Here is a 27,529-nt window from a genome sequence, read left to right on the forward strand (position 1 = left end):
TTTTAAAGTTTGAATGGCGTTTCTAGCTTAAATGGTGTAGCGTGCTAAAGAATAATAAATGTGACAAAGATTTAAAAGTGGGATGTTTGCTGTCTCAAAGTCTTATTTATTATTAGCATGTTGTTACTCTGTACCATCTTTTGTTAAAGGTGTCTTAATACAGACCTTTGCATGTTGATCGAGGTCCTTGAAGGAAACATTTCCAGACAGCACAAATGCAACTGTCAAAAACTTCTCCAAAAGGAAACTGTCACACTCGATGGTCTTGCAATATTTTTCTGGAGAGCAGTACTGTAAACACAGCCAGAAGCAAACTGTGTGTTTCAGTAACATGATTTACTATACTGAGTTGTAACCTTATTTGATAGGTTACCAACAATGTCAAGTGGCATATTTGAATTCTCACCTCTGTTGTTGAATTGATAACCTTTCCACATTGAGTGTAGTTCTTCAAAAAAAAGAAAGGAAACTTGTATTAGGCTGTTTCCTATTGACAGAAATTGTGCCAGTAAAATGTCAGGACTTTCGTAAGGAATGTGAACAGTTTACCTGTAAGACAGATATTTGGTAGTCCATTTCAAATCTGTGCTCAAGCTTAGTTGGGAAAGTGAAGGTGACTGTGACTGGTACAGACTTAAATCCCAAATTCTGCACCTGTAAACAGTGGGACATTTAATCACTCAATGATACTAATAATAACATTTGTATAGAGATTTTATACAAAGGCATTTGTCACAGAATTTGTTACAAAACATAAACCCTAACTCCCAAATGAGCAAGGCTAGAGTGACAGAGACATTAAAATAGTTTTTGGAGTATAAAAAGATCTAGCACAGTCCCCCACATGTGAATCACACTTTCAAGATCAGTCACAGCAATAGCAGCTGATTGTTTACCTCATATACATTCACCAGTCTTTTAGGTGATGTGTCCTCCAGAGTAAAGTTAATGTAAGTGGTGGAGTCTTGGGGAAGGCTTCAACAACAAACAAAAAAATACATAAGTCACCTTGATTTTATTCAATGAACTTGATGGAGTCATTCTCTAAACAAAATGTTAAGTATAGGCTTGTAAAGACTTACGCTTTTGCTACCAGGTCAACTGCATATTGAACAGGGATGGTCCTGGTTAGGGAACTATTGGTTGAGTTTCCATTGTCGCTGTAAATAAAGCAAAGGCAAATGCATTTTTTTGTGTACATAAATGGAATGCTATGAAGTCCTTCAGCTAATTGAGTAGAAAGTATTGGGGTTGTATAAAACTAGTTTGGTTTAATCAATGTATGTACAATACTTTGACTGCATGGGGAAATGTGTGTTTACTGGACTGATTCTCTCACACAATTCACATTGTGGAAGCAGATTTTCTACCTCAGGCCGATGACGGTCATTTCCATTGTGTCGTTCCAGTTGTATCTATTCAAAATATGGAATTTACTCGTGAACACTGCCTGAAAAAAGAAATGGCATTGTTGACAAAGTCAGACTTGATTTGAAATGGGATCATAACTGTGGAAGTGGAAAAGAAGTGGAAGATATGCCTTCAGAAAGTATTCATACCTGTTGACTTATTCCACATTTTGTTACAGCCTGAATTCATAATGGATTAAATAAAAAAATCTCACGCATCTACATACAATACCCCATAATGACATAGTAAAAACATGTTTTTAGATTTATTTTTGCAAATTTATTGAAAATGAAACAGAGAGCACATTTACGTAAGTATTCACACTCTTGAGTCAATAGTTTTTAAAAGCACCTTTAGCATCGACTACTTCCGTGAGTCTTTCTGGGTAAGTCGCTAAGAGCTTTCCACACCTGGATTGTGCAACATTTGCCCATTTATTAAAATAATTCTTCAAGCTCTGTCAAATTGATTGTTGATCATTAGTAGAAAACCACTTTCAGGTCTTGCCATAGATTTTCATGTAGATTTAAGTCAAAACAGTAACTCACTCAGGAATATTCACTGTCTTCTTGGTAAGCAACTCCAGTGTAGATTTGGCCTTGTGTTTTAGGTTATTGTCCTGCTGACAGGTGAATTAATCTTTGTCTGGTGGAAAACAGACTGAGCCATGTTTTCCTCTCGGGCTTTTCCTGTGCTTAGCTCCATTCTGTTTATTTTTTATCCTGAAAAACTCCACACTTAACGATTACAAATATACCCATAACATGATGCAGTCACCACTATGCTTGAAAATATTGAGTGGTACTCAGTAATGTGTTGTATTGGATTTGCCCCCAAACATAACACTTTGTATTCAGGACAAAAAAGTTAATTTCTTTGCCACAGTTTTGCAGTATTACTTTAGTGCCTTTATGCAAACGCACGAAAGTGCTGTTTGAATGAATGCTTATGAGCCTGCTGGTGCCTACCATCGCTCAGTCAGACTGCTCTATCAAATCATAGACTTAATTATAACATAACACACAGAAATACGAGCCTTTGGTCATTAAAATGGTCAAATCCGGAAACTATCATTTCGAAAACAATACGTTTATTCTTTCAGTGAAATACGGAACCGTTCCGTATTTTATCTAACGGATGGCATCCCTAAGTCTAAATATTGCTGTTACATTGTTCAACCTTCAATGTTATGTCATAATTATGTACAATTCTGGCAAATTAATTACGGCCGTTGTTAGGAATAAATGGTCTTCAACCAGTTCGCAATGAGCCAGATGGCCCAAACTGCTGCATATACCCCAAACCAGAATGTATTTCAAGGAAGATTTGAACTTTTAAAGTCTGTGACAAAATGCTTCATATGTTCTATAGCAATGTCGTGGCGAGTGTAGCGACCTATGCCATTGTGTGCTGGAAAGGGAACTTAGCTAAGGAGGACATAAACATGCTTGACAAAATCCTTAAGAAAGACAGTGCTACAATTGGCAGCAGGCTGGAATCAATGCAGGACATGTTCATAAAAAAGCTGCACATGACACACACCCACCCCACCAGGGCTCGAATGCAACACAGGAGCAGCTTCAGTAGCAGGTTAAGCCTGCCCAGATGTTCCACAGAGAGGTTTAGATGGTCATTTTTACGGACAGCCATGAAGCTTTTTAATGACTAATTGATTAACGATCATGAGGTCTTCCTATTGGAAAATGTTGTTGCCTGTTTTTTCTCTCTCCCAAAGTAGGATAAAAAAAAACAGCACTTGAATCAGGTTATTATTTTAGGGATACTATGGTGTATGTGCCTTTTTGTCTTAATGTTTGGTTTTTATCATGTTGGTCATTGTTGCGTGTCCTGTCATTTTAAGTCATTGATGCATGCTGCGATCAAACAATTTCCCAAGTTGAGATGAATAAAGTAATGCTCTGCTCTCTACTCATCATTGCACACAGTGAGTCCATGCAATTTGGGACTTAAGAACAATTTTATTTCTGAACTTATTTAAGCTTGCCATAACAAAAGGGTTAAACTGAGTCAAGACATTTCAGCTTTTCATTTTTAATTCATTTGTAAAAATGTCAAACATAATTCCACTGACATCATGGGGTATTGTGTGTATGCCAGTGATAATAAAAAAAATATATATTTAATCTATTTTAAATTCAGGCTGTAACAACAAAATGTGCAAAAAGTCAAGGGGTCTGAATACTTTCTGAAGGCACTGTATATAGTCAAATCAAAGCTGTCACTCAATAAGACATTGAGTTACTGCTTGTAGCTCTGAGTCTTTATCATTTAAGAACATTTTAAAGCTTTACCGTGTATTCACAGTTGAGCATTATTTACTGGTATATCTAAGTAATCACTCACGGTAGTTTTACTACGGTAGACAGGTATGCTGACACTGCATGTAGTCCTGTCCATTTCACCTTCCAGACCGCCACAGCTGAACACAGTTCTCCTTGTGGACTATGGAACACAGACAATATGTCAAGTGTGTAAAATAAATACAGTCTAAAATAAACAAGCCTGTTAAAAATTAACAATTTTACGGAACTAATCAATTCAACACTTAAAGGTGCACTACGCATAAATCGCTATATGTACATTTTTGGGCAACCCGACCAAATTCACATACAAATGGGAGTTATAGATCTGTCATTCTCATTGAAAGCAAGTCTGAGAAGGGGTAGATATGTTCTATAGCCGCTATTTTTGTTGGATTCAAGCTTCAAATATACTTCTTCATGATACCATACGAGAACATATTGATTACTTTACATGTATAGGAATTTGGTGTATGGAAAGTTACTGAGTGAGACAAGGGGGAGTGCGCAAATGTAATATTCTGTTCAAAGATGTTATTATTAAATATCAATGTTCCTACAGAGAGAAGCAAAGGGCAACAGTCTAGCTTCAGTTCCTGAAAAGGCAGGCCAGCTGCAGAACTAGGGAAGACTGATGAATTTGGCTCGAGGTCAAGAGAAGAAACCTCTGGGAGGGGAGCCAAAGGGTCCGACCACAACGACCCTCCTACTACAGTCCTATCGCACACACAAACACTTCCTTGCCCACGAAGGTTTGAGCATCAGGCAGGGCCATGACTACACCAGTGAGAGGAACCAATTAAGTTCCTGCCTAGCAACAGAGATGTAAAAGGGGTTGACACCGGCTAGTAGGAGGTTATAAATATATATGCTTGTGTAATCATACCTTGTCTTTGCAGCTGTATGACCCAGTGGGTGAATAAACTTGGTTTATGGTTTTTCTAGTTGTCCATTTTACTTTTTACTCTGTTTGTTAGGAACCTAACACTGCTTCCAGTTACGTTTTGTTTTTGTGTCTTACTTTCGGTTTCGTACACCAGCTTCAAACAGCTGAAAATACAATATGTTTGGTTTTGGAAAATATATTTCACAGCTATTTAGATGGTACAATAATTCTCTACACTATACTTGCTTGTTTTGTCACAAACGTAGGCTAACTATTACAATTTTAGTAACCAGGAAAGGGTGGAGTGATTTCTGCATAGTGCAACTTTTAATATTTTATAAATAATTAGCACATGTAGGGAACATTTAAATGTTTGGCTGCAAACTGATGTTTAAATCAACGTTCTTCTATCCTGGTTCTGCAGACCCACAAGATGAGCAAGGAAAGCTTTTGTTCCAGCCCAGGAGGAACACCACTGATTAAACTAATCATCTAACCCTTGATTGGCAGAACATGGTTTGGGTCTCCAGGATTTAATAACACTGGTTTAGATGAGAGCAAGAAGAAAACATCAGAGTGAATTACACAATAGATGGAGGGGTGTCGGTATTACCTTCAGAAGATGCATCATGGAGAATGAGAGGCCAGGAGGGTAGAGGAGAGTTAGACTGGTGTTGTAGGAGTCATCCCCGTGATTGGACAGTCTTATAGTCACGTTGAAGTAACTCTGGTCCACCACTAATAAAGTCGATGTGCTGATAAGAGAGACAAGACCGTACAGTCAGAAAACATTTTGAGCAGTCAGTAATTATTATAGCTACAAACAAGTTACTTTATGTGGCCTCTGTTTATCAGACACTTACATGAAGTTGAGGTCCACCTCAAGCTCTGCCAAACAGGTTTCATTTTCTTTGCAGTTCTTTTCAAAGGGCACCTGTGATGAATTCAAGACAACTGTGAATGTGTTTAGATGATCTGTTTTCACAGGTCTTTGGCTAAATTACAATACTCAGTTCACAGTAATTGCAAGTACTGTTGATCATTGTAAGTGAACAGGTTTTAGTCAGACCCAGAACGTTTCCTCGTACCTCGACCACAGCCTTTGTAGGACTGTCAGTATTCAGAATGGCAGTACGACCCTCTTGTTGGCTTTCAGATTGAGAAAAATTAAGTTGGATGATTATGGGCGATAATGTGTCAATCACGCATTGCTGGAAGAAAAGAAAATGTGGCATTCATTTCCCTATCCATAGTCCTGAAAAACCCTCATTCTTCTCATCACTGAATAAGATCAACACACAATAACAATCCAATAATAATTCAACAACCTAACAACTTAATGTTATTCATTAAATCCCCTCTTTACGAGAGACATTATGGTTGTTGTATTGTTGCATAGCTACAGTTTTTCATTGATCATACTGTCATGTAGACTGAGTGGTTGAAGCAGGTCCGCTTCTTTCTCAGCTCCACAGTAGAGAGAAGACTTCTGGCCCCTTTGTTCGTGTCACTGTAAAAGGCTCGGCTCCTCTGTCTCACTGGATCCACATCCAGCGAGTAGGAGACGTTCATCCCTGCACTCAGTGCCTCTGGAAAAGTACACAAGAGTCGTAAATGGCTTCCCTATCAGGGAGAGAAGTTCTGAACCTCATGGTTGCCTGCTGATGAACACCATTAAAGTAGAAAGCAGAGGAGTCAAGACCTTAACTCTTGTGACCCAGATCCAGACCAAGGTCCAACCTTTCAAAACACTTGGACTTCATCTGGGTCTTCACCACAGGTCGGTGGCACCTTAATTAGGGAGGACGGGATTGTGGTAATGGCTGGAGCGGAATAAGTGGAATGGTAACAAACATGGTTTCTATGTGCTTGATGCCATTCCATTTACTCTGTTCCAGACATTATTATGAGCCATCCTTCCCTCAGCAGCCTCCACTGGTCTTCAGAGACCAAGACCCATGTATTGGGGTCAGTAATTTAGCTATGCACCGAGGCTCCGACCTAGACCACCAAGGCCACAATTATGGGGTCTCAGATCATGATTTCTGTTGGAAAGCACAAAGTCATCAGTGTTCCTAATGTTCTGAGAGTTCTTACCAGCTTTACTCTTTGTTGCCTCTGCCATGTTAAAGCAGGCTGTTAAAGTCACCACGGGGGAAATGATCTCTTTTGCCAGACAGTCAAAGTTATCAGTGCTGATCTCCGAGGGATGGAAGTGGAGATGAGCAGAGAGGCTGAGGACCGGTCTGGACCTGTGAGCGATTGAGATAAAAACAGTGATGTTAGCTTACATTGTACGATGTTGGGTAGCACCGCCCACACCTCATTGCGTTCAGCCCCCATTCAGTGCAGATCACACACTAGTGGGATATTTTTACTGTCATTTTAAACCAGCTGTCTTTTCTTATCCTTTTTTGGACTCGTACCTCAAGACGACAACTGCGCCACGCGCTCCTACTACGATGTCAGTCAGTCCATCCTCACCCAGGTCCATCTTCCCATCAATCGTCTGGCCAAAGAACTGGAGCTTAGATCTCATCCCCGCAGCTGAGAGGCGCTGCAGTAAGAAGACAAACATTTAATGAAAAGGCATTGATATTGATATCCCAGGAGGGATGTCTGTTTTCTTTGATCATGAAGAGCCTTTCTGAATGATTTCCATCTTCGTCTGTCTCACCTGGCTGAATTCAGGGCGGATCCCCTTTAGCTTTTCACCCAGGTAGATGTACACGGCCCCCCTGTGATCGTCCTCAAGTGGAGCGCCCACAGCTACATCCTTCAGCCCATCTCCATTCAGGTCTGTGAGAGAGGAGATGGAGGAGCCGAATCTACCCCGAGCCAGCACTGAAACATTCATCTCCATCCTCAGTTCCAGCTAATAAAGGAGAGATCACATGAAGATAAATCCATATTACATTGTCTTTTTGTGCAGTGTTATTGAAGAGGATGGATATTTATATACAAATGAATCAATATCAGCTTCCAGATCACTTTGTCCCTGATGAACATATTCAACCACAAATTGCAGCATTTGAACCTGTTGTTCGGAGATTCACAGTTAAGCCCACCTTATCAGTCAGTGTGTAGACGTAGATCCTTCCCTCTCTAGGTGGTTGGTGAAACATTGGTGCACCCACCAAGAGGAAGTCTGTGTTGCCGTCTGAGTCTATGTCCACAGAACACAGCTCTGCCCCGAAGTAGGAGCCCATCTGAGAAAATCCAAACTTACATTCATACAAAAATAGTTTTGAAATGTTTTAAGAAGTCTTCTGGTTTTTGAATGGAACTCATAAGTAAACATAAAAAGTGATATCATGTGTTCCTCTTTACTATCGGAGGAGTGAATCAACCGTTGAAGTAACCACAAAAGCTGGTTTCATGCTCTCCCTATTGTATAACTTGATTGATATACAACACTGCTTACAGAAATAGCTAATGTTACCAACCTGTTCCCCAAACAATCTTTGTGCCACAGTCCAGTTGTTGTTAACCTTGTTGAAAAGTAGGATCCGTCCCATGTGTTCAGATCTTGGTGCTCCGGTAAAATATAGAAGGTTCTCGTTCTTCCTCCCAACAGCTACAGAGTATCCTATAGGAACAATAAAGAACTGTAGGTACAGTGTAACTACACTCCCTTCTCTGAAACATCTGAACTAATGGAGCTTTGAAAATAGTGTTTGTTCAAATCAAATCGTATTAGTCACATGCACCGAATACAACAGTGAAATGCTTACTTACGAACCTCTAACCAGCAATGCAGTAAAAAAAAAAATACGGATAAAAATAAGAAATAAAAGTAACAAGTAATTAAAGAGCAGCAGTAAAATAACAATAGCGAGACTATATACAGGGGGGTACCGGTACAGTCAATGTGCGGGGGCACCGGTTAGTTGAGGTAATACGTTCATGTAGGTAGAGGTATTAAAGTGACTATGCATACGTAGATAATAACAACAGAGAGTAGCAGCGATGTAAAAGAGGGTGGAGGGGGGGCAATGCAAATAGTCTGGGTAGCTATTTTGATTAGGTGTTCAGGAGTCTTATGACTTGGGGGTAGAAGCAGTTTAGAAGCCTCTTGGACCTAGACTTGGCGCTCCGGTACCGCTTGCCATGTCGTAGCAGAGAGAACAGTCTATGACTAGGGTGGCTGGAGTCTTTGACAATTTTTAGGGCCTTCCTCTGACACCGCCTGGTATAGAGGTCCTGGATGGCAGGAAGCTTAGCCCCAGTGACGTACTGGGCCGTTCGCACTACCCTCTGTACTGCCTTGCGGTCGGAGGCCGAGCAGTTGCCATACAGTGATGCAGTGATGCAACCAGTCAGGATGCTCTGATGATGCAGCAGTTCAAATTCACTTTTTGAGCTTAAAACTTCTTAGGGCTAGGTCCTTTTTCTCAATTTCTACCTGAATGACGTGCCCAAAGTAAACTGCCTGTTGCTCAGGCCCAGAAGCCAGGATATGCATATAATTGGTACCATTGGAAAGAAACCACTTTGAAATTTGTAGAAATGTTAAAAGAATGGAGGAGAATATAACACAATAGATATGGTAGGAGAAAATCCAAAGAAAAACCAACCAGAATGTTTTTATTTTTGAGAGCCCATGCTCTTACAATGGAAAGTATAGGGGCATACTGAATTCTACCTCCCAGGATGCAATTCCTATGGCTTCCACGGGGTGCCAGCAGTCTATGTTCAAGGTTTTAGGCTTGTAACTTCCAAAACGAATAAGAAATATCAGTTTTAGTACAGGGCCAGTCTTGGAAATTCGTGTATGCGCGCTTGATGAAGACAGAACGCATCTGCTAAAATCGGTTTCCTATTGAACATACTTCTTTCCGTAAGAAATTTTATAGTTTGATAACATTTTAGGGTATCTGAGGAGTAAATATAAACTTATTTTGACTTGTTGAAACAAAGTTTAGTGGTACATTTTCGGATTCCTTTCTCTGCATGTTGAACGAGTAGATTACTCAAATCGATGGCGCAAACTAAACTGACTTTTTGGGATGTAAAGAAAGGTTTTATCTAACAAAACAACACTACATGTTATGGCTGGGACCATTTGGATGACAAATCTGAGGAAGATTTTCAAAAAGTAAGTGAATATTTTATCGCAATTTGTGAATTTCTGAAACCTGTGCCGGTGGAAAAATATTTTGATGTGGGGCACCGTCCTCAAACAATCGCATGGCATGCTTTCGCTGTAATGGCTACTGTAAATCGGACAGTGCAGTTAGATTAACACGAATTTAGGCTTTCAACCGATATACAACACTTGTATGTACCTAAATGTTTAATATCCATAATATCTATGATTATTTATTTAAATTGCGTGCCCTCCAGTTTCACCGGAAGTTGTCTGGCTAGCGGGACGCCTAGCCCTTAGTTAATGTTCCATTACCCATATAGGAATCTTTGTCCAATGTGGGGTCCTGAATTTCCCTTTCCTCTGATCCCAGACCCTCAGTCTCGAAGAGAGATCCACGCCAGTTGTTTGATCCCACTGAGCCCAGAACCAAGGTGTCCTGTAGAGGAAATAAAACATTGGGTAATATTTTTCATTAATAAGCATTAATTAACTATATATTGCGTCCATAAACTAGTTGCAATGGTGGTAAGTACATTTATAAAAATATTAACATCATGATAAAACACACTGTATATACTATCGCGATATCTCACCTTATTAACGTAGACAGCGCTGAACCCACTCTGGGACATCTCTTTCGTCAAGTTGCCAGCCAGAGCAGTCTTGGAACCTAGAATATACGAACACTGATATTAATTGCGATACATTAATACTTCTACTGTGGAATGTTTTGAGTAAGGTGTATATATCAGGAGGTGACCAGTATTTCCACTTCAGTTTTTTTTAATGAATAAGAACTCTCAGCTGACAGGGACTTTGCTGAAAAATAAGTAAGTAGTATTAAGAGATTTCAACTAATTCTGGAATTGTACCCTCAATGTTGAAGATCTTTTTTTGAAAGTTGTCTAGGATTCCTTTTAGTCCGTTGTAGTCCTGGATGAGGAAAGTGTTGTTCTCTTTTGGCTCTGATGCCAGGGACTTGAGTTTCGTCAAATTGTCAATCTTGACCTGCCAAGAAATATATCACTTGAGGGCAGGAATTATAAAGTCTAATTTCCTTTTCAATATGAATGATATTTAAACATCCACATCATAACTGGGAAGTTGGACTGGACCCTTGAAACTACTAATAACAATAATAATAATAATAATAATAAAAACTATATTTGTATAGCCCTTTTATACAAGTACCAGTAGGAGAATGAAAAATAAAGCAAATTAAAATAACCTTTATAAAAGCGTCTTCAGCAGCGATTTAATCATATATTGACTCACCCGTGTGTCAATCTAAGTAACATAATAAAAAAGTCCCCATCAAAATCCGTCAGTTTAAGATAGAGATCTGTTTTTATGCATCGGCTTTGTGCGTCACTTCCCACCGCATCCGCCTATGTCGGTCTTCCGCATCTGCAGTGGAAAGTGACTGAGCTACAGTGGTGTTTGTCAGACCGTGAGACATACCGAAAATCGGTCTTCTTACGAAAACGTCTGTGGCGTCCGAACGGTTTGGCCTAAAAACTAGTATGACCACTCTAAGGAAAGATGAGACTTTCACGAACATACAAATTAATGGAAGTATGGAGGTAGTTTGGTGCCAACAAAAATAAGGGGTTAAATTTATCCAAAAAACAACAATATTTCCTGAGCTTTGTTATATCTCCTAGATATAGGACAGACACTTCAAATCCTTATTCCTTAGTATTTATTTTTTGACTGTCTTTTTTAACCATTTATGAATGTGTTATTCAACAGATTTTCTATGGTCTATAGTAGTAAAGTCCAAATTTAATATTTAATCAAATTATTTTTGTTTTGTTTTTTGGGATAGCTAAAGGAAAAATAGCTAAAGCAAAATCAAATAGCTAAAGAATCCATGGTATTACCATCTTAAATCAATTCCATATTCTAGTTTAGTAGAACCCTGGGTCTGATTAGTAAATAAAGGTGTCTGCATAGCAGTGAAACTGAATGTTGTGATTGTGGATGATGTCACCAAGGGGAAGCATGTACAGGGAAAAAATAATGAAGTCCAGAATTGACCCCTGAGGGACACTACAGTGAATAGGTACTGGGGTCGATACTGAAGCACCTATGCTCACTGAGAAACGTCTGCCACATAGATATGACCTGCACCAGCCGAGGGCAACTTTCTTTACAATTTTGTAAAGAATCTTAAAAACTGTTTGCAGAGATCAGGGGATGCGAGCTTGTCCCTGTTAGGGGGGGCACCAACAACATGCTTTAAAAAAAACTGCCTTTTCAAATTGTGAGATTCCTCAGAGATCAGGGTAGAGAAGTAGTTTGTTCTTGCCTCTTTAACCGCAACATTGTAATTTTTCATCAGATCCTTCCCTATCTCATAGAATACTTGACGTTTGCAGACGTTCCATTTCCGTTCTGCATTTCTAAGTACACTTTTTAAGGCAATAGTGTGGTCATTTAACCAAGGCATACAGTTTATTTGTGGTTTTAACTGGTGAAACTGAACCTGTTCAGTAAATCATCAGTGTGATGATCAGTGTTTAGATCTTATCTGTCGGAAAGATATCAGTTTGTCTCTGTGAATGGTTTGTCCTCTGACAAATCAACTGTACATTTCGGTGTTCCTCAAGGTTCCGTTTTAGGACCACTATTGTTTTCACTATATATTTTACCTATTGGGGATGTCATTCGAAAACATAATGTTAACTTTCACTGTTATGCGGATGACACACAGCTGTACATTTCAATGAAACATGGTGAAACCCCAAAATTGCCCTCGCTAGAAGCCTGTGTTTCAAACATAAGGAAGTGGATGGCTGCAAACTTTCTACTTTTAAACTCGGACAAAACAGAGATGCTTGTTCTAGGTCCCAAGAAACAAAGAGATCTTCTGTTGAATCTGACAATTAATCTTGATGGTTGTACAGTCGTCTCAAATAAAACTGTGAAGGACCTCTGCGTTACTCTGGACCCTGATCTCTCTTTTGACGAACATATCAAGACTGTTTCAATGACAGCTTTTTTTCATCTATGTAACATTGCAAAAATCAGAAACTTTCTGTCCAAAAATGATGAAGAAAAATTTATCCATGCTTTTGTTACTTCTAGGTTAGACTACTGCAACGCTCTACTTCCTGGCTACCCGTATAAAGCACTAAATAAACTTCAGTTAGTGCTAAATACAGCGGCTAGAATCCTGACTAGAACCAAAAAATGTGATCATATTACTCCAGTGCTAGCCTCCCTACACTGGCTTCCTGTTAAGGCAAGGGCTGATTTCAAGGTTTTACTGCTAACCTACAAAGCATTACATGGGCTTGCTCCTACCTATCTTTCCGATTTGGTCCTGCCGTACATACCTACACGTACGCTACGGTCACAAGACGCAGGCCTCCTAATTGTCCCTAGAATTTCTAAGCAAACAGCTGGAGGCAGGGCTTTCTCCTATAGAGCTCCATTTTTATGGAATGGTCTGCCTACCCATGTGATTGAAGCAGACTCGGTCTCAACCTTTAAGTCTTTCCTGAAGACTCATCTCTTCAGTAGGTCATATGATTGAGTGTAGTCTGGCCCAGGAGTGTGAAGGTGAACGGAAAGGCTCTGGAGCAACGAACCGCCCTTGCTGTCTCTGCCTGGCTGGTTCTCCTCTCTCCAGTGGTGTTCTCTGCCTCTAACCCTATTACAGGGGCTGAGTCACTGGCTTACTGGTGCTCTTCCATGCCGTCCATAAGAGGGGTGCGTCACTTGAGTTGGTTGAGTCACTGACGTGGTCTTCATGTCTGGGTTGGAGCCCTCCCTTGGGTTGTGTCGTGGCGGAGATCTTTGTGGGCTATACTCGGCCTTGTCACAGGATGGTAAGTTGGTGGTTGAAGATATCCCTCTAGTGCTGTGGGGGCTGTGCTTTGGCAAAGTGAGTGGGGTTATATCCTGCCTGTTTTGCCCTGTCCGGGGGTATCATCGGATGGGGCCACAGTGTCTCCTGACCCCTCCTGTCTCAGCCTCCAGTATTTATGTTGCAGTAGTTTATGTGTCGGGGGTCTAGGGTCAGTCTGTTATATCTGGAGTATTTCTCCTGTCTTATCCGGTGTCCTGTGTGAATTTAAGTATGCTCTCTCTAATTCTCTCTTTCTTTCTCTCTCTCGGAGGACCTGAGCCCTAGGACCATGCTTCAGGACTACCTGGCATGATGACTCCTTGCTGTCCCCAGTCCACCTGGCCGTGCTGCTGCTCCAGTTTCAACTGTTCTGCCTGCGGCTATGGAACCCTGACCTGTTCACCGGACGTGCTACCTGTCCCAGACCTGCTGTTTTCAACTCTCTAGAGACAGCAGGAGCGGTAGAGATACTCTCAATGACCGGCTATGAAAAGCCAACTGACATTTACTCTTGAGGTGCTGACTTGTTGCACCCTCGACAACTACTGTGATTATTATTATTTGACCATGCTGGTCATTTATGAACATTTGAATAGCCTGGTTTCTCTCTAGGTTTCTTCCTAGGTTTTGGCCTTTCTAGGGAGTTTTTCCTAGCCACCGTGCTTCTACACCTGCATTGCTTGCTGTTTGGGTTTTTTGGCTGGGTTTCTGTACAGCACTTTGAGATATCAGCTGATGTAAGAAAGGCTATATAAATACATTTGATTTGATTTGATGACAGAACAGGACCATTAGTAGAGGATAAAAGCATTTAGTAAATTTACTAGCAGTTGTGGAGTTATTGATGGGAGAGGGAGTGGGAACAGACACATTTTTAGGTGGAGGAGAAATGTGTCACGTTCTGACCCTAGTTATTGTGTTAATCTTTTGTTTTGTTGGTCAGGACGTGAGCTGGGTGGGCATTTCTATGTGTTGTGTTTCTATGTTGGGTTAAAGGGTTGCCTGGTATGGCTCTCAATTAGAGGCAGGTGTTTGGCATTTCCTCTGATTGAGAGTCATATTAAGGTAGGTTGTTCTCACTGTTTGTTTGTGGGTGATTGTCTTCCGTGTCTGTATGTATGTTAGTACCACACGGGACTGTAGCGTTGGTTTGTAGTCTGTACCTGTTTCGTGCGTTCTTAGTGTATTTGTAAGTTTTCATGTTTTAGGTCAGTCTACGTCGTTTTGTTGTTTTGTAAATATTTTCAAGTATAGTTCGTGTCTGTGTTCGTCGTGTTTAATAAATTTATTATGTCATCCTACCTGGCTGCGTATTGGTCCGACCCATGCTTCTCCTCTTCAGACGAAGAGGAGGAGAACCGTTACAAAATGACTATTTGCCAATATATTTGCACCTCTGTTAACTTCAAGTGAAACGATTTGAAAATGTACCTTAATCCAGAGATGGAAGGTGTTGCTGTACTACTAATTATCCCACAAAAATGTTGGGTAAATGGAGAAGATAAAATACTGCTGCTTTAGCATGAGCTAACCAGCATGAGGATGAAGTAGGCAGTTTAATTAAAAACTAGCAGAATTTCAATCTTCTCCATTCACCGTAAATTGTTGTGGGATAAGTACTGTAGGACTACAGCGAAATCTTCCATCCCTGGATTGAGGTGCGTTTGCAAAACATTTCACTTGAAGTTCACAGAGATGCAAATATATTGGCATTTGGTCGTTTCAACTAGGAAGAGAGTATACCTCCTAGTCAAAATGTATTGACTAGTGATCAATCAGCTGTAGTTATGGGAATGAAACAGTTGTAATGGAATTACAGTGCATTCGGAAAGTACTCAGACCCCTTGACTTTTTCCACATTTTGTTACGTTACAGCCTTATTCTAAATTGGATTAAATCATGTTTTTTCTCAACAATCTACAAACAATACCCAATAATGAAAAAGCGAAAACAGGTTTTTAGAAATTGTTGCAAATCTATAAAAAATAAACAGAAATACCTTATTTACATAAGTATTCAGACTCTATCCTCAGTACCTTGTTGAAGCATCTTTGGCAATGATTAAAGCCTTGACTCTACGGGGTATGAGGCTACAAGATTGGCACACCTGTGTTTGGGGAGTTCCTCCCATTCTTCTCTGCAGATCCTCTCAGCTCTGGCTGGGTCACTCAAGGACATTCAGAGACTTGTCCTGAACCCACTCCTGCGTTGTCTCGGATGTGTGTTTAGGGTCATTGTCCTGTTGGAAGTTGAACCTCCACCCCAGTCTCAGGCCCTGAGCACTCCGGAGCAGGTTTTCATCAAGAATCTCTGTACTTTCCTCTGTTCATCTTTCCCTCGATCCTGACTAGTCTCCCAGTCCCTGCTGCTGAAATAAATCCCCACAGCATGATGCTGCCATCACCATGCTTCACCGTTGGGATGGTGCCAGATTTCTTCCAGACGTGACGCTTGGCATTCAGGCCAAAGAGTTCAATCATGGTTTCATCAGGCCAATAGAATCGTGTTTCTCATGGTCTGAGAGTCCTTTAGGTGCTTTTTGGCAAACTTCAAGCGGGTTGTCATGTGCCTTTAACTGAGGAGTGGCTTCCGTCTGGCCACTACCACAAAGGCCTGATTGGTGGAGTGCTTTGGAGATGGTTGTCCTTCTGGAAGGTTCTCCCATCTCCACAGAGGAACTCTGGAGCTCAGAGTGACCATCGGGTTCTTGGTCACCTCCCTGACCAAGGCCCTTCTCTCCCGATTGCTCAGTTTAGCCGGGAGGCTAGCTCTAGGAATAGTCTTGGTGGTTCCAAACTTCTTCCATTTAAGAATGATGGAGGCCACTGTGTTCTTGGGGACCTTCAATTCTGCAACATTTTTTGGTAACCTTCCATCCCCAGATCTGTGCCTTAACACAATCCTGTCTCGGAACTATATGAACAATTCCTTTGACCTCATGTCTTTGTTTTTGCTGTGGGACCTTATTTAGATAGGTTTGTGCCTTTCCGATTCATGTCCAATCACTTGAATTTACCACAGGTGGACTGTAATCAAGTTGTAGGAACATCAAGGATGATGAATGGAAACAGGATGCACCTGAGCTCAATTTCGAGTCTTTTAGCAAAGGGTCTGAATACTTATGTAAATTAGATTTTTCAGTTTTCTTTGGGGGGGTTGCAAAAATGTCTAAACTTGTTTTTACTTTGTCATTATGGAGTATTGTGTGTAGATTAATGAAGTAAAAAAAACAATTGAATCAATTTTAGAATGAGGCTGTGACGTAACAAAATGTGGAAAAAGTCAAGGGGTCTGAATACTTTCCGAATGCACTGTAAGTCAAACAATTGTGTGGTGTTGTGTTGGAGGCATGCAGGCTCTCCCATTTTAAGGACTTACCCCGATGATGAAGCGGATGATGTTTTTGTCATCACTTCTTTTGATAGAGTTAAACCTTTTATCAGTATCACTGGGATCTCCATCTGTTATTACGACCAGTACTTTAGTTGCATCTGCGGTGGCGCCGGCGGCTTGGTTTTCATAAATGTTTTTCCTGAATTAGATGTATACAAACAACAGATCAAGCTATCTTTCTTATACCACAATCCCCTCTCGTCAAGTAAAACTGATTAATATTGATCAACTGTGACCTACAAAAGAAAGTCTATCGCCTGATGTGTGTTGGTTAGATCAGCCATGTGCTCTTCTTTCCAAAGATTAGTCAAGGCTCTCCCCTCTTGGTAGTCATTGAAGTTGAAAACTGTCCTGGCTATCGATGAGAACTGAACCGCTGCGAACTGTGGTTTAAAAAAAGAGGAAAAGATGACAAAAATGTATTTCATTCCATACTTTCCATGCAGCGACATGGGTATTTGACATACACTCTTAGAATTAGTGGTGACTCGAGGAACCCTGAAGATCATCAAGGAACCCCTGAGGAGGAACCATTGCTAGTCAATGGTTCATATTTGCACCTTCAGTTAGTTGAGGGATTCTTGGAAAACATTCGTTTAATGTTTCGATGTAGCATTGGGCTCCTGGAGGAACCCTGGAATGGAGGCGCGGCGTAGTAGTCGTGTGGCTTTAACATAGATATTTTTTTGGTCACCCGTTAGAGTAAATGTTATTCCTGTTCATTTGATCTGTTGTATTGTAATCCCATGTTAAGGTTGAACACCGACAGTTTTGTAGCTTCATCAATAGAGGCATATGAGATCCTCAAGAGCCTATGCCACTCCCGAGGTTAGAATACTTGCCACGTTATTACTATATGTTAACATAAATGTAAATATTCTTAATATTATATTAGAATAAATATGTGTAAATATTCAAGTAATTGTTTTTGCAGTGTACAAACATTTACGCTAACGGGTGGCCAAAAATAATAATCTGAAAGCGACACCTCCAATAAGCCACTCCTACAATCTGATAGGCTGCCACCTCTACAATATATTATTAGAAAGGTTCAAAATGTAACTCCTTCCATCACAAAAAGGTTCCGGTTTGAAACTTTACACAGGGGTTCCTCGAAGACCCTTTTCAGAGGGGTTCCTCAAGGAACCTGTTTGAACTGGAAAGGTTCTGCCGGTGTGGCAACCCAAAAGCTTCTTCTAGGCACCTTTACTTCTAAGAGTGTAGATAAACAGATGTATGTTCAGCAACCTCACGAGCATGATTCAAGTTATGAAATTTAAAGGGAAGAATACCTTGATTGAGGAGTTTTTTAGGGTTGTCATGATATTGTTTATGAAACCTTTGTTCTCATTAAATTCATTCTTTGTCATGCTTCCTGATCCGTCAAAGAGGAAAACGAGGTCCACTATTTTCTTAGTACATTCTGGAAGAGAAAGTGAATTACATAAATGTATTTGATGGATAACACTCACAACATTCTTTACATATTCAGGAAACCAGATCTTATCATTCACAATTAATATTTTGTGACCTAATCCTAATGTAATTTAGCATGACATGAATAAACAGTCAATGTATACCTAAAACTTTTGGGTTATGTTATTATCGACAATTGTCTTCAAGTTTCGTCGTTATACCTTGGAAGGCAGGTGTGAAGCTCGAGGTGATCTGGAGCTGGCTGTTGAACTGATAACAAATACTGTTCAGATAGGAGTTCCCATCACACGTGTGTGCCAGGCCAGGGCTGCAGGCCTGAATGAGGAGAATAAATAATTGTAAATGTGATAAAATATTGGATTGTCTGGTGGACCTCAGATGGCTTCAAAAGAGATTTACAGGAATTTGCCATGATCATTTCGAGATTGCTGTGGTATTGTTTTATAACTCAAGTGAAACAAGTAATTTAGATTTTAACAGGCAGCCCAATTCTGATATTTTTCCCACTAATTGGTATTCTGTCCAATCACATCAGATCTTTTTCAGAGCTGATCTGATTGGTCAAAATACCAATTAGTGAAATCAAGATCATAATTGGGCTGCCTGTTGTAAACACAGCCAAACACATGTATTACATATGTACAGTATACTCACATGGAGTATTTGAAAACAAGAACATGATCAAAATAACTGTTTGGTGGTTATCTTACAGTGAACGTTGGAGGAGAAGTAGATTGTCCAGCCATAGACAGTCCAATGTACTTGATTGTGTCAGTTCCTGTTGGAAGGCAAAAGGCAGACTTGCAGAATCAACTAGTGTTTCTCATTTTCAAGATCTTGTTGACATTTCAGCAATATTTTAATACTCTGACAAATATCGATTAGCCATGGTTACCGTGATAGGTGTTACATGTTCTAATAATTTGTATAATTATTCATTTTGTTAAGGTAACCACCTTTCTAAATTGCAGTCCAGTAAGTACAGTATAGTGTATCATCAACTTCCATCTCTACCTTGAGGAGTGTAACAGTCTTTACAGCTTGTTGTGTCTTGAGCACATCTACAGATTCCACCAGATCCGTTCTTCTGATATGGAGCACTGACCATTACCCTGTGGGTGAGAAATAGCAGTATGGATTGGTCGATTTAGATGAGCCTGTGTCACTACTTATATATATATTCCGTTTATTATGTACACCCTTTACCTCTAGAACAGCCTGAATTCTTCGGGTCATGGATTCTACAAGGTGTCGGAAATGTTTGTTACTCAATTGGTACCATGGGACCTGACGTGTGCTTGGAAAACATTCCCCACACCAGTACACCATCTCCACCAGCCTGTACCCTTGATACTAGGCAGGATGGATCCATGGACTTATGCTGCTTACGCCAAATCCTGATTCTACCATCAGGATGAAGCAACAGGAACCATGATTCATCAGACCAGGCAATGTTTTTCCACTCCTCAATTGTCCAGTGTTGGTGATCATGTGCCCACTGGAGCCGCTTCTTCTTGTTTTTAGTTGATAGGAGTGGAACCTGGTGTGGTCGTCTGCTGCAATAGCCCTTTGCCTTAATGACAGCTTTGAACACTCTTGGTATTCTCTCAACAAGAACTTTGAAAGTTTCTTCAAGTGCAGTCGCAAAACCCATCAAGCGCTATGATGAAACTGGCTCTCATAAGGACCGCCACAGGAAAGGAAGACCCAGAGTTACCTCTGCTGCAGAGGATAAGTTCATTAGAGTTAACTGCACCTCAGATTGCAGACCAAATAAATGCTTCACTGAGTTCAAGTAACAGACACATCTCAGCAGGAGACTGTGTGAATCAGACCTTCACGGTCAAAAGAAGCCACTACTAAAAGACACCAATAAGAAGAAGTTACTTGCTTGGGCCAAGAAACATGAGCAATGGACATTAGACCGGTGGAAATCTGTCCTTTGGTCTGAGTCCAAATTTGAGATTTTTTGTTCCAACCACTGTGTCTTTGTGAAGGGATGAGTAGGTGAAGGGATGATCTCTGCATGTGTGGTTCCCACTGGAAGCATGGAGGAGGAGGTGTGATGGTGTGGGGGTGCTTTGCTGGTGACACCGTCTGTGATTTATTTAGAATTCAAGGCACACTTAACCAGCATGGCTACCACAGCATTCTGCAGTGATACGCCATCCCATCTGGTTTGCGCTTAGTGGGACTATCATTTGTTTTCCAACATGATAATGACCCAAAACACACCTCCAGGCTGCGTTAGGGCTATTTGACCAAGGAGCCTGATGGAGTGCTGCATCAGATGACCTGGCCTCCACAATCACCCAATCTCAACCCAATTGAGATGGTTTGGGATGAGTTGGACCGCAGAGTGAAGGAAAAGCTGCCAACAAGTGCTCAGAATATGTGGGAACTCCTTTAAGACTGTTGGAAAAGCATTCCCCATGAAGCTGGTTGAGAAAGCCAAGAGTGTGCAAAGCTGTCATCAAGGCAAAGGGTGGCTACTTTGAAGAATCTAAAATCTTTGATTTGTTTAATACTTTTTTGGTTACTACATGATTTTATATGTGTTATTTCATAGTTTTAATGCTGTCACTATTATTTTACAATGTAGAAAATAGTAAAAAAAATAAAGAAAACCCCTTGAATGAATGTCCACATTTGTGATTGGTACTGTATATAGTGCATGTTTGCAGACATAGGTGCATTTTTCTGGTTATTTTTGTTTCCTCGGGTGTGTAATACTGTTTTTGCAGATTAAGTTTGTAACATAATGCATTGCATTTCTCACTACTATGATAACAGTAACACTTGCCCTTTCTCCTTGCCAGATATGAATTGCAGGACTTTGTATCCAAAGAAATCCCTTTCCTCCCCCTTGTAGATTTTTGGGTTTGCTTCATCAATGTTGAAAGCCATTGAAGAGACAGCTGGTGAAGAAGGGTAGAGAAGCACAATCAGATGATTAGCTAGGTGTCCATCCAATTGGCAGATTTCCATTAGAATATTCTAAAACCTCCATAAAAACAACATGCACTCTTTCTCACCAGAGATCAAATTGACTTGTAGAGGATAAAAGTGTATGCATGATGACGTTGTGCACATAAAAAAGCCAGAGTAATTTTTTTGATGAGCATGTCACCAGAATAAGACCCTCGATATTTATTGGAAATGATCATCAAGCTCATCATCTTGCACTTTCACCACCCTGTGTTCATCATCATTTATTTAATCAGTAGACTAATAAACTGCATGCTTTCCCGGTGAGTCGTCGTGGGAGGACAACACAGCATGTTATCGCATGACTCGATATGGTTATTATATCAATATTTCTCTCATGATTCATTTTACTGAGTCAAAAAAAGATCCCACCTTATCTAGTTTCCATCAGGCCTGTCATCTTAGATATCAGATCTTCCATACAACATGGGAAATTGGCATAATTTACCATGTATTATGTTAGATAATGCTCAGTGAAAATAAGTCTATCAACAATTGAATATGTATTTATACATAATTCACACCAGTATCTACAGCAGGAGTTGCGTGAACTAATTAATGATCACTGTCTGTCCTGTAGCCTAAGTTCGCAGTGTATCAGTGCAGAAATATAGACAATCAATTTATCATCCCCCCCAAAATTGGCTCAAAATAAGTGACCAAACTTTAATGCTATTACTGGGACTCGCATTGAGCTAGGCAACTCATCCAAGAGTTATTAGGAATAGAGAGAGGAGAGAGTACGCGAGGCCAGTGGAGCTGATGCCAGTGGAGATGAATTGTGCAGGACAGGAACAGTGAAGATCGAGAGATGTGTAAATGAAAAATTAGGGTAATTAATATATTCATCTATAATTCGTAGGCCTATGCGGCCATACCACCTGACCTGTGCTATGCAAGACAGAGGCAAATAATATCCATTAGAGACAGATTTTGATGTCATATAAGCCTTCATAATATAGTCCTACTATCACATATTGAATTGAATTTATTTTGAGTAACAGACATGTACAACAAAATGTACAAAGTGAACCCAGAGGATATCACTTGAAAGTATTAAAACGCTTGTTTCCAAAGTGATCCTCAATGGTAAAAACAATAACACATTTAATGAATAAAAGGCAAGATAAAATTACAAACAACAATATATACATTCATTTATATTGACATCCTAAAAAGTGGCACTATTCGCTGCAGTTTTCCTTAGCCTTAAGAATCATACCATATTCATTTTACATTAAAACAATCTATTCATTGCACATCATAACTATCATTCAAATAAATACACCTGACCAGCAGTAGGGGGCACAAGGGGCAGTGGAGTGGTTTCTCTTACTTAGACAACCTTGTCCAAATGAAAACCTTTGCCTGCTTTTTAAAGATATTTCTACTTTTTCTTTGCTTGATTTCCATGGGGAGGATATTCCATAGACAAATGCCTGTATAGAAAAATGTGCCCCTCGCAGTACTGTTGACTCTTGGGATTTTACAAGACATAACACTAGCTCTGGTATTGTAACTGTGTTGGTTGAAGACCATATCGATGTGTTTTTTCATTTAACCTGGGCCACAATCATTTAAGATATCAAACATATGATTAAGTTTAAATTGGTCCACTCTGGACTCCAAAGACAACAAGCCCACCTCCCAGAACTCCTGTACCCCTATGTGGGCCCTAGGGTGGACATTCAGCATATACCTGATGATAACATTATTTTGCATGACCTGCATTCTCTTTTTTGTTTTTTTTGATAGCCCACTATACCAAGCAGAGCAGCATAATCAAAATGACACTGAATCAAGGTTGAGACAAGCCGCTTCTTAACTTTGATCCTAAAATATCTGGTGTTACGATATAAAAATGTCAATTTGTTCACCATTTTCGAGATATTTTTGCAGAAATCAGGTCTCCAGAAAGGGATTGATTTAGGGACACACCAAGATAAGTTACACTTGTTTTAAATTCAATCTTCTTGTCTGCACAGTTTACCTTTATCTTGTCAGCCCTAAGCAATCTACATTTTGTTCCAAACAAAATCGATGAAGTTTTTCCCAAATGTAGCAACAATTTGTTGTCAGTCAACCAATCTCTAACAACATGCGATACCTTATTCAGGGTCTCCTCTATGTAAACTGAATCATTCCCTGATACAAGTATGGCTGAGTCATCAGCATAAAGCAGGAGTTTCCACTTTACTGTATCTGGCATATCATTAACGTATGTAAGAAATAAGAGAGGCCCTAAAATTGATCTCTGCGGTACTCCACAGGATATTTCTTTGGCCTCTGACAGAACATCACCAACATTACATACTTGTGTTCTGTTGGTCAGATAAGACCTAAACCAATTCACTGCTTCATCATTTAGACCCATGCATTTCAGTTTCATCAGGAGAATATCATGGTCCACAGTGTCAAAAGCTTTCTGCAAGTCTAACGTGACCCTACCTGTATAGCTCCCCTTCTCACTTTCCTGCTTGATGTGGTCAAAAAGGTGGATAAGGCAAGTATCAGTGGAATGAGCTGTTCTAAAGCCAGATTGGAGTTCATAAAGAAGTTTGTGATCGAGAAGGTACTCAACTAACATCAAGGCGGTGGCCCGTTCCTGTAGGTTCATGCTCTACAACATCCGCAGAGTACGACCCTGCCTCACACAGGAAGCGGCGCAGGTCCTAATCCAGGCACTTGTCATCTCCCGTCTGGATTACTGCAACTCGCTGTTGGCTGGGCTCCCTGCCTGTGCCATTAAACCCCTACAACTCATCCAGAACGCCGCAGCCCGTCTGGTGTTCAACCTTCCCAAGTTCTCTCAAGTCAGCACGCTCCTCCGCTCTCTCTACTGGCTTCCAGTTGAAGCTCGCATCCGCTACAAGACCATGGTGCTTGCCTACGGAGCTGTGAGGGGAACGGCACCTCAGTAGCTTCAGGCTCTGATCAGGCCCTACACCCAAACAAGGGCACTGCGTTCATCCACCTCTGGCCTGCTCGCCTCCCTACCACTGAGGAAGTACAGTTTCCGCTCAGCCCAGTCAAAACTGTTCGCTGCTCTGGCACCCCAATGGTGGAACAAACTCCCTCACGACGCCAGGACAGCGGAGTCAATCACCACCTTCCGGAGACACCTGAAACCCCACCTCTTTAAGGAATACCTAGGATAGGATAAAGTAATCCTTCTGACCCCCCCACCCCCTTAAAAGATATAGATGCACTATTGTAAAGTGGCTGTTCCACTGGATGTCATAAGGTGAATGCACCAATTTGTAAGTCGCTCTGGATAAGAGCGTCTGCTAAATGACTTAAATGTAAATGTAAATGTATTCCTAAAGTTGATTAAAAACGAATCTCTCAACAACTTTGGATAAGGTGCTGAGGATCGACACAGGCCTGTAGTTTCCTACATTTGTTTTACTGCTCTTCTTGTGGAGCGGAACCACCCGGGCTATTTCGAGATCATTGGGAAATGTACCACTACTAATAGAAAGGTTTACAGTATGCGTTATTTTTAGCAGTGACACCAGCACTATCCTTTATGAATCTTCCCGGAAGGTTGTCCAGCCCAGTTGCTTTGTCTGTGCTCATTAAGCATAGTAGATTGGAAACAAGCTAAATGTTACTTTGAGAGTTTACAGCTTAATCATATGACAAGGGTTGGATATCTCCACACTTATTGTGAACAAACAAATCACAAATGTCGCAAGCCACCGCTTTTGAATTCTTCCTTACCGCAGTTTGGCCATAGTTTTTTAGCTTGCTTTGTGGTGTTTGGGCCACGCGATGTGTGTACTTCACCACAGAGTAGCAGACTGAAAGTAACAAGCAGCTTGTTGGTGTTGACGCCGGTTATCCAATGCCTAGGTTTTTATTAGCCAACGTTTATAGGAAAGGAGAAGTGTGATTTGCTCGTGTGTTTGAAATGCGCTGGTGGCTTTAAATGCTGGGTCCTTTTGACGGGTATGCTTGTGAGTTTGCTTATTCTCTCTATGTCCTTTCAGAACGTTTCCTAGAGTAAATTCAATCATTTCTGTTGTTGTGCATTATGATGAGACTGTCGTGTTATCAATTTGGCCGAGTGCTTGGCCTCTGGCCATGGTCCTGATGTTGTCACTCCCACCGCGGAGACGCACAAAACAGCTAATCAAGGGGCTGGCACATAGTCTGGATGACACAGGTGAGCATTAACGTGTCTCCATTTTACCTGGGCTTCTCCCAAATCGTTACAACATACCATATCGGTGGCGCCGATGTGTTTTGAATTACATTTAGGCTAACAGTTGGTTAAAGACGTTCTTGCCATGGGCCCCATCATTGTTTAGTCCAGCCCAAATAAATGGTGCTGGGCCAGTGTGTGTTGGAACCTTCATTGTTAATGCTTTGCTTATTGGTTATGTGGTCCATTGCCACAGAACCATGTTGGTGGACGATTTGTTGCATATATTATATATAGCCTAGAAATATAGCATCGAAGAGTTCCCTCCTTTGAAGAAAATGACCCGCAGCTGATCATTGTCTGGCACAGGCGTTGGTGTAAACAAAGTTTAATCTGTAATTTGTGCACATGGATGAGAAGGTGCACAAATGTATTTTGAGGAATCCTAATTTCAACATTTTTGACTGAACATAGGTGTGCTATAGGCTACTGTGGTTTAACCAGAACTGCCCTCAAAAGTGAATGTAGCTGTAACATTGTAAGTAACTTCTTGATGAATTTTTCACCATGAAAAATGTGATAAATGGCCAATAGTTCATGCTTATCATTGACTGTCTCAAAAACATGAATGCATTATAAAGTGTTATCTAGGTTTAAAAGATTAAGTGACCTATGGTTCCAACCAACTATTACCTCAAAACCAAAAAGCTTTTTGGTGGATGTGGGTTACCGTTATTGACGTAAAACCGCAAATAAAGAAATGACTAGTTCTGTGAATTAAATTTAGAGCATTAGATTTTATTGGGAGCCCCATTAGCCCACGCGAATGAGTACATTAGGCACCTTCCTTTCACATAAATGATCCCTGTGCAAGTTAAGCATCCATCTTGAAAACATATCCTCCACTACTTCAACGATACTTATTGATTACAATGGTGTGAAAGGTTCAACATACTGGAGTATTTCACAGTGAGGAAAACCTCACAATTTTTTTACTGTAATGTAAAATATATAGTAATGAAAGTAATTTACTTTTTTTAACGAGTTAATATGTAATTGAATATTAAGCTGAGGGAAATCCTGTGAGTCGGCGCTTACCCATGGCTGCCATCCAGGTGAGCAGGGAGAGGGGTCCCTGCCCGGACATTCTCCTTTGCTTTGTTCACTAGCATGCAGTGAGGAAAATATTGCAACACTCAACCTTTGCAAATGAAACTTACTTGTCTTCCTGCGCTTTGTTTCCTGTGTGCCTCTTCTTATAAGAGGCGTCTCCACCCCCAAAAGTATCTACCCTTGACTTTTTTTCACATTTTGTTGAACAGCCTGTATTTAAAATGTATGAAATAGAGTTTTTTTTTTTTTTTTTTCACTGGCCTACACACAATACCCCATAATGAGTACGGTTAAAATAATAGTTTGATTAAAACATTTACATGCTTTGCAAGAATAACAATTTCTTAATAATCCTGTTTAAATGGACGCATCTGAAATCAGGCTACCTGATGGCACTCTGATAAATGCAGAAAATCGGCAATCAAAATAAATGTTCTTCCACAGCGAACATGTTATTTTTGGGAAGCGTATTTATGAATTCTAACATATAAAGTTTATGAGAAAATGTATTAAAAATGAAAAGATGAAATGTCTTGAGTCAATAAATATTCAACCCCTTTGTTGTGGCAAGTCTAAACAAGTTCAGGAGTAAAAATGTGCTTAACAAGTTACATAATGAGTTGCATGGAATAATAGTGTTGAACATGATTTTTGAATGACTACATCATTTCTGTACCCCACACATACAATTATCTGTAAGGTCTCAGTCGAGCAGTTATTTTCAAACACAGATTCAACCACCAGAGAGGTTTTACAATGCCTCACAAAGGCGGCCACATATTGGTAGATGGGTAAAAATAAAATACAGATACGAAATAACCCTTTGAGCACAGTGAAGTTATTAATTACACTTTGGATGGTGTATCAATACACCCAGTCACTACAA

At 40.3% G+C, this 27,529-nt stretch overlaps 1 protein-coding gene across 1 annotated transcript in view; it reads right to left on the reverse strand.

The window, feature by feature from the left end:
• The window catches only part of LOC129837721 (integrin alpha-X-like), a 29,510-nt gene extending 2,766 nt beyond the window's left edge, over nt 1-26,744 (reverse strand). Inside the window, exons 1-27 of the mRNA XM_055904114.1 lie at nt 26,629-26,744; nt 21,199-21,313; nt 19,410-19,507; nt 19,106-19,173; nt 18,596-18,710; nt 18,251-18,381; nt 17,199-17,341; nt 16,944-17,097; nt 10,582-10,717; nt 10,303-10,379; nt 10,022-10,145; nt 8,064-8,206; nt 7,686-7,826; nt 7,295-7,492; nt 7,044-7,174; nt 6,715-6,869; nt 6,040-6,206; nt 5,706-5,828; nt 5,481-5,551; nt 5,231-5,372; nt 3,775-3,873; nt 1,371-1,450; nt 1,083-1,160; nt 897-975; nt 550-654; nt 407-448; nt 166-291 (exon numbers count right to left, since the gene is read on the reverse strand). Of these exons, the coding sequence (XP_055760089.1) occupies nt 166-291; nt 407-448; nt 550-654; nt 897-975; nt 1,083-1,160; nt 1,371-1,450; nt 3,775-3,873; nt 5,231-5,372; nt 5,481-5,551; nt 5,706-5,828; nt 6,040-6,206; nt 6,715-6,869; nt 7,044-7,174; nt 7,295-7,492; nt 7,686-7,826; nt 8,064-8,206; nt 10,022-10,145; nt 10,303-10,379; nt 10,582-10,717; nt 16,944-17,097; nt 17,199-17,341; nt 18,251-18,381; nt 18,596-18,710; nt 19,106-19,173; nt 19,410-19,507; nt 21,199-21,313; nt 26,629-26,677 (3,090 nt within the window). The 5' untranslated portion in view covers nt 26,678-26,744. The remainder of the gene's footprint in view (nt 1-165; nt 292-406; nt 449-549; nt 655-896; nt 976-1,082; nt 1,161-1,370; nt 1,451-3,774; nt 3,874-5,230; nt 5,373-5,480; nt 5,552-5,705; nt 5,829-6,039; nt 6,207-6,714; nt 6,870-7,043; nt 7,175-7,294; nt 7,493-7,685; nt 7,827-8,063; nt 8,207-10,021; nt 10,146-10,302; nt 10,380-10,581; nt 10,718-16,943; nt 17,098-17,198; nt 17,342-18,250; nt 18,382-18,595; nt 18,711-19,105; nt 19,174-19,409; nt 19,508-21,198; nt 21,314-26,628) is intronic.
• Between the last annotated feature and the right edge of the window lie 785 nt (nt 26,745-27,529).

This window comes from Salvelinus fontinalis, chromosome 3 (genome assembly GCF_029448725.1).
Source record: "Salvelinus fontinalis isolate EN_2023a chromosome 3, ASM2944872v1, whole genome shotgun sequence".
In the NCBI taxonomy this organism is placed as follows: domain Eukaryota; kingdom Metazoa; phylum Chordata; class Actinopteri; order Salmoniformes; family Salmonidae; genus Salvelinus; species Salvelinus fontinalis.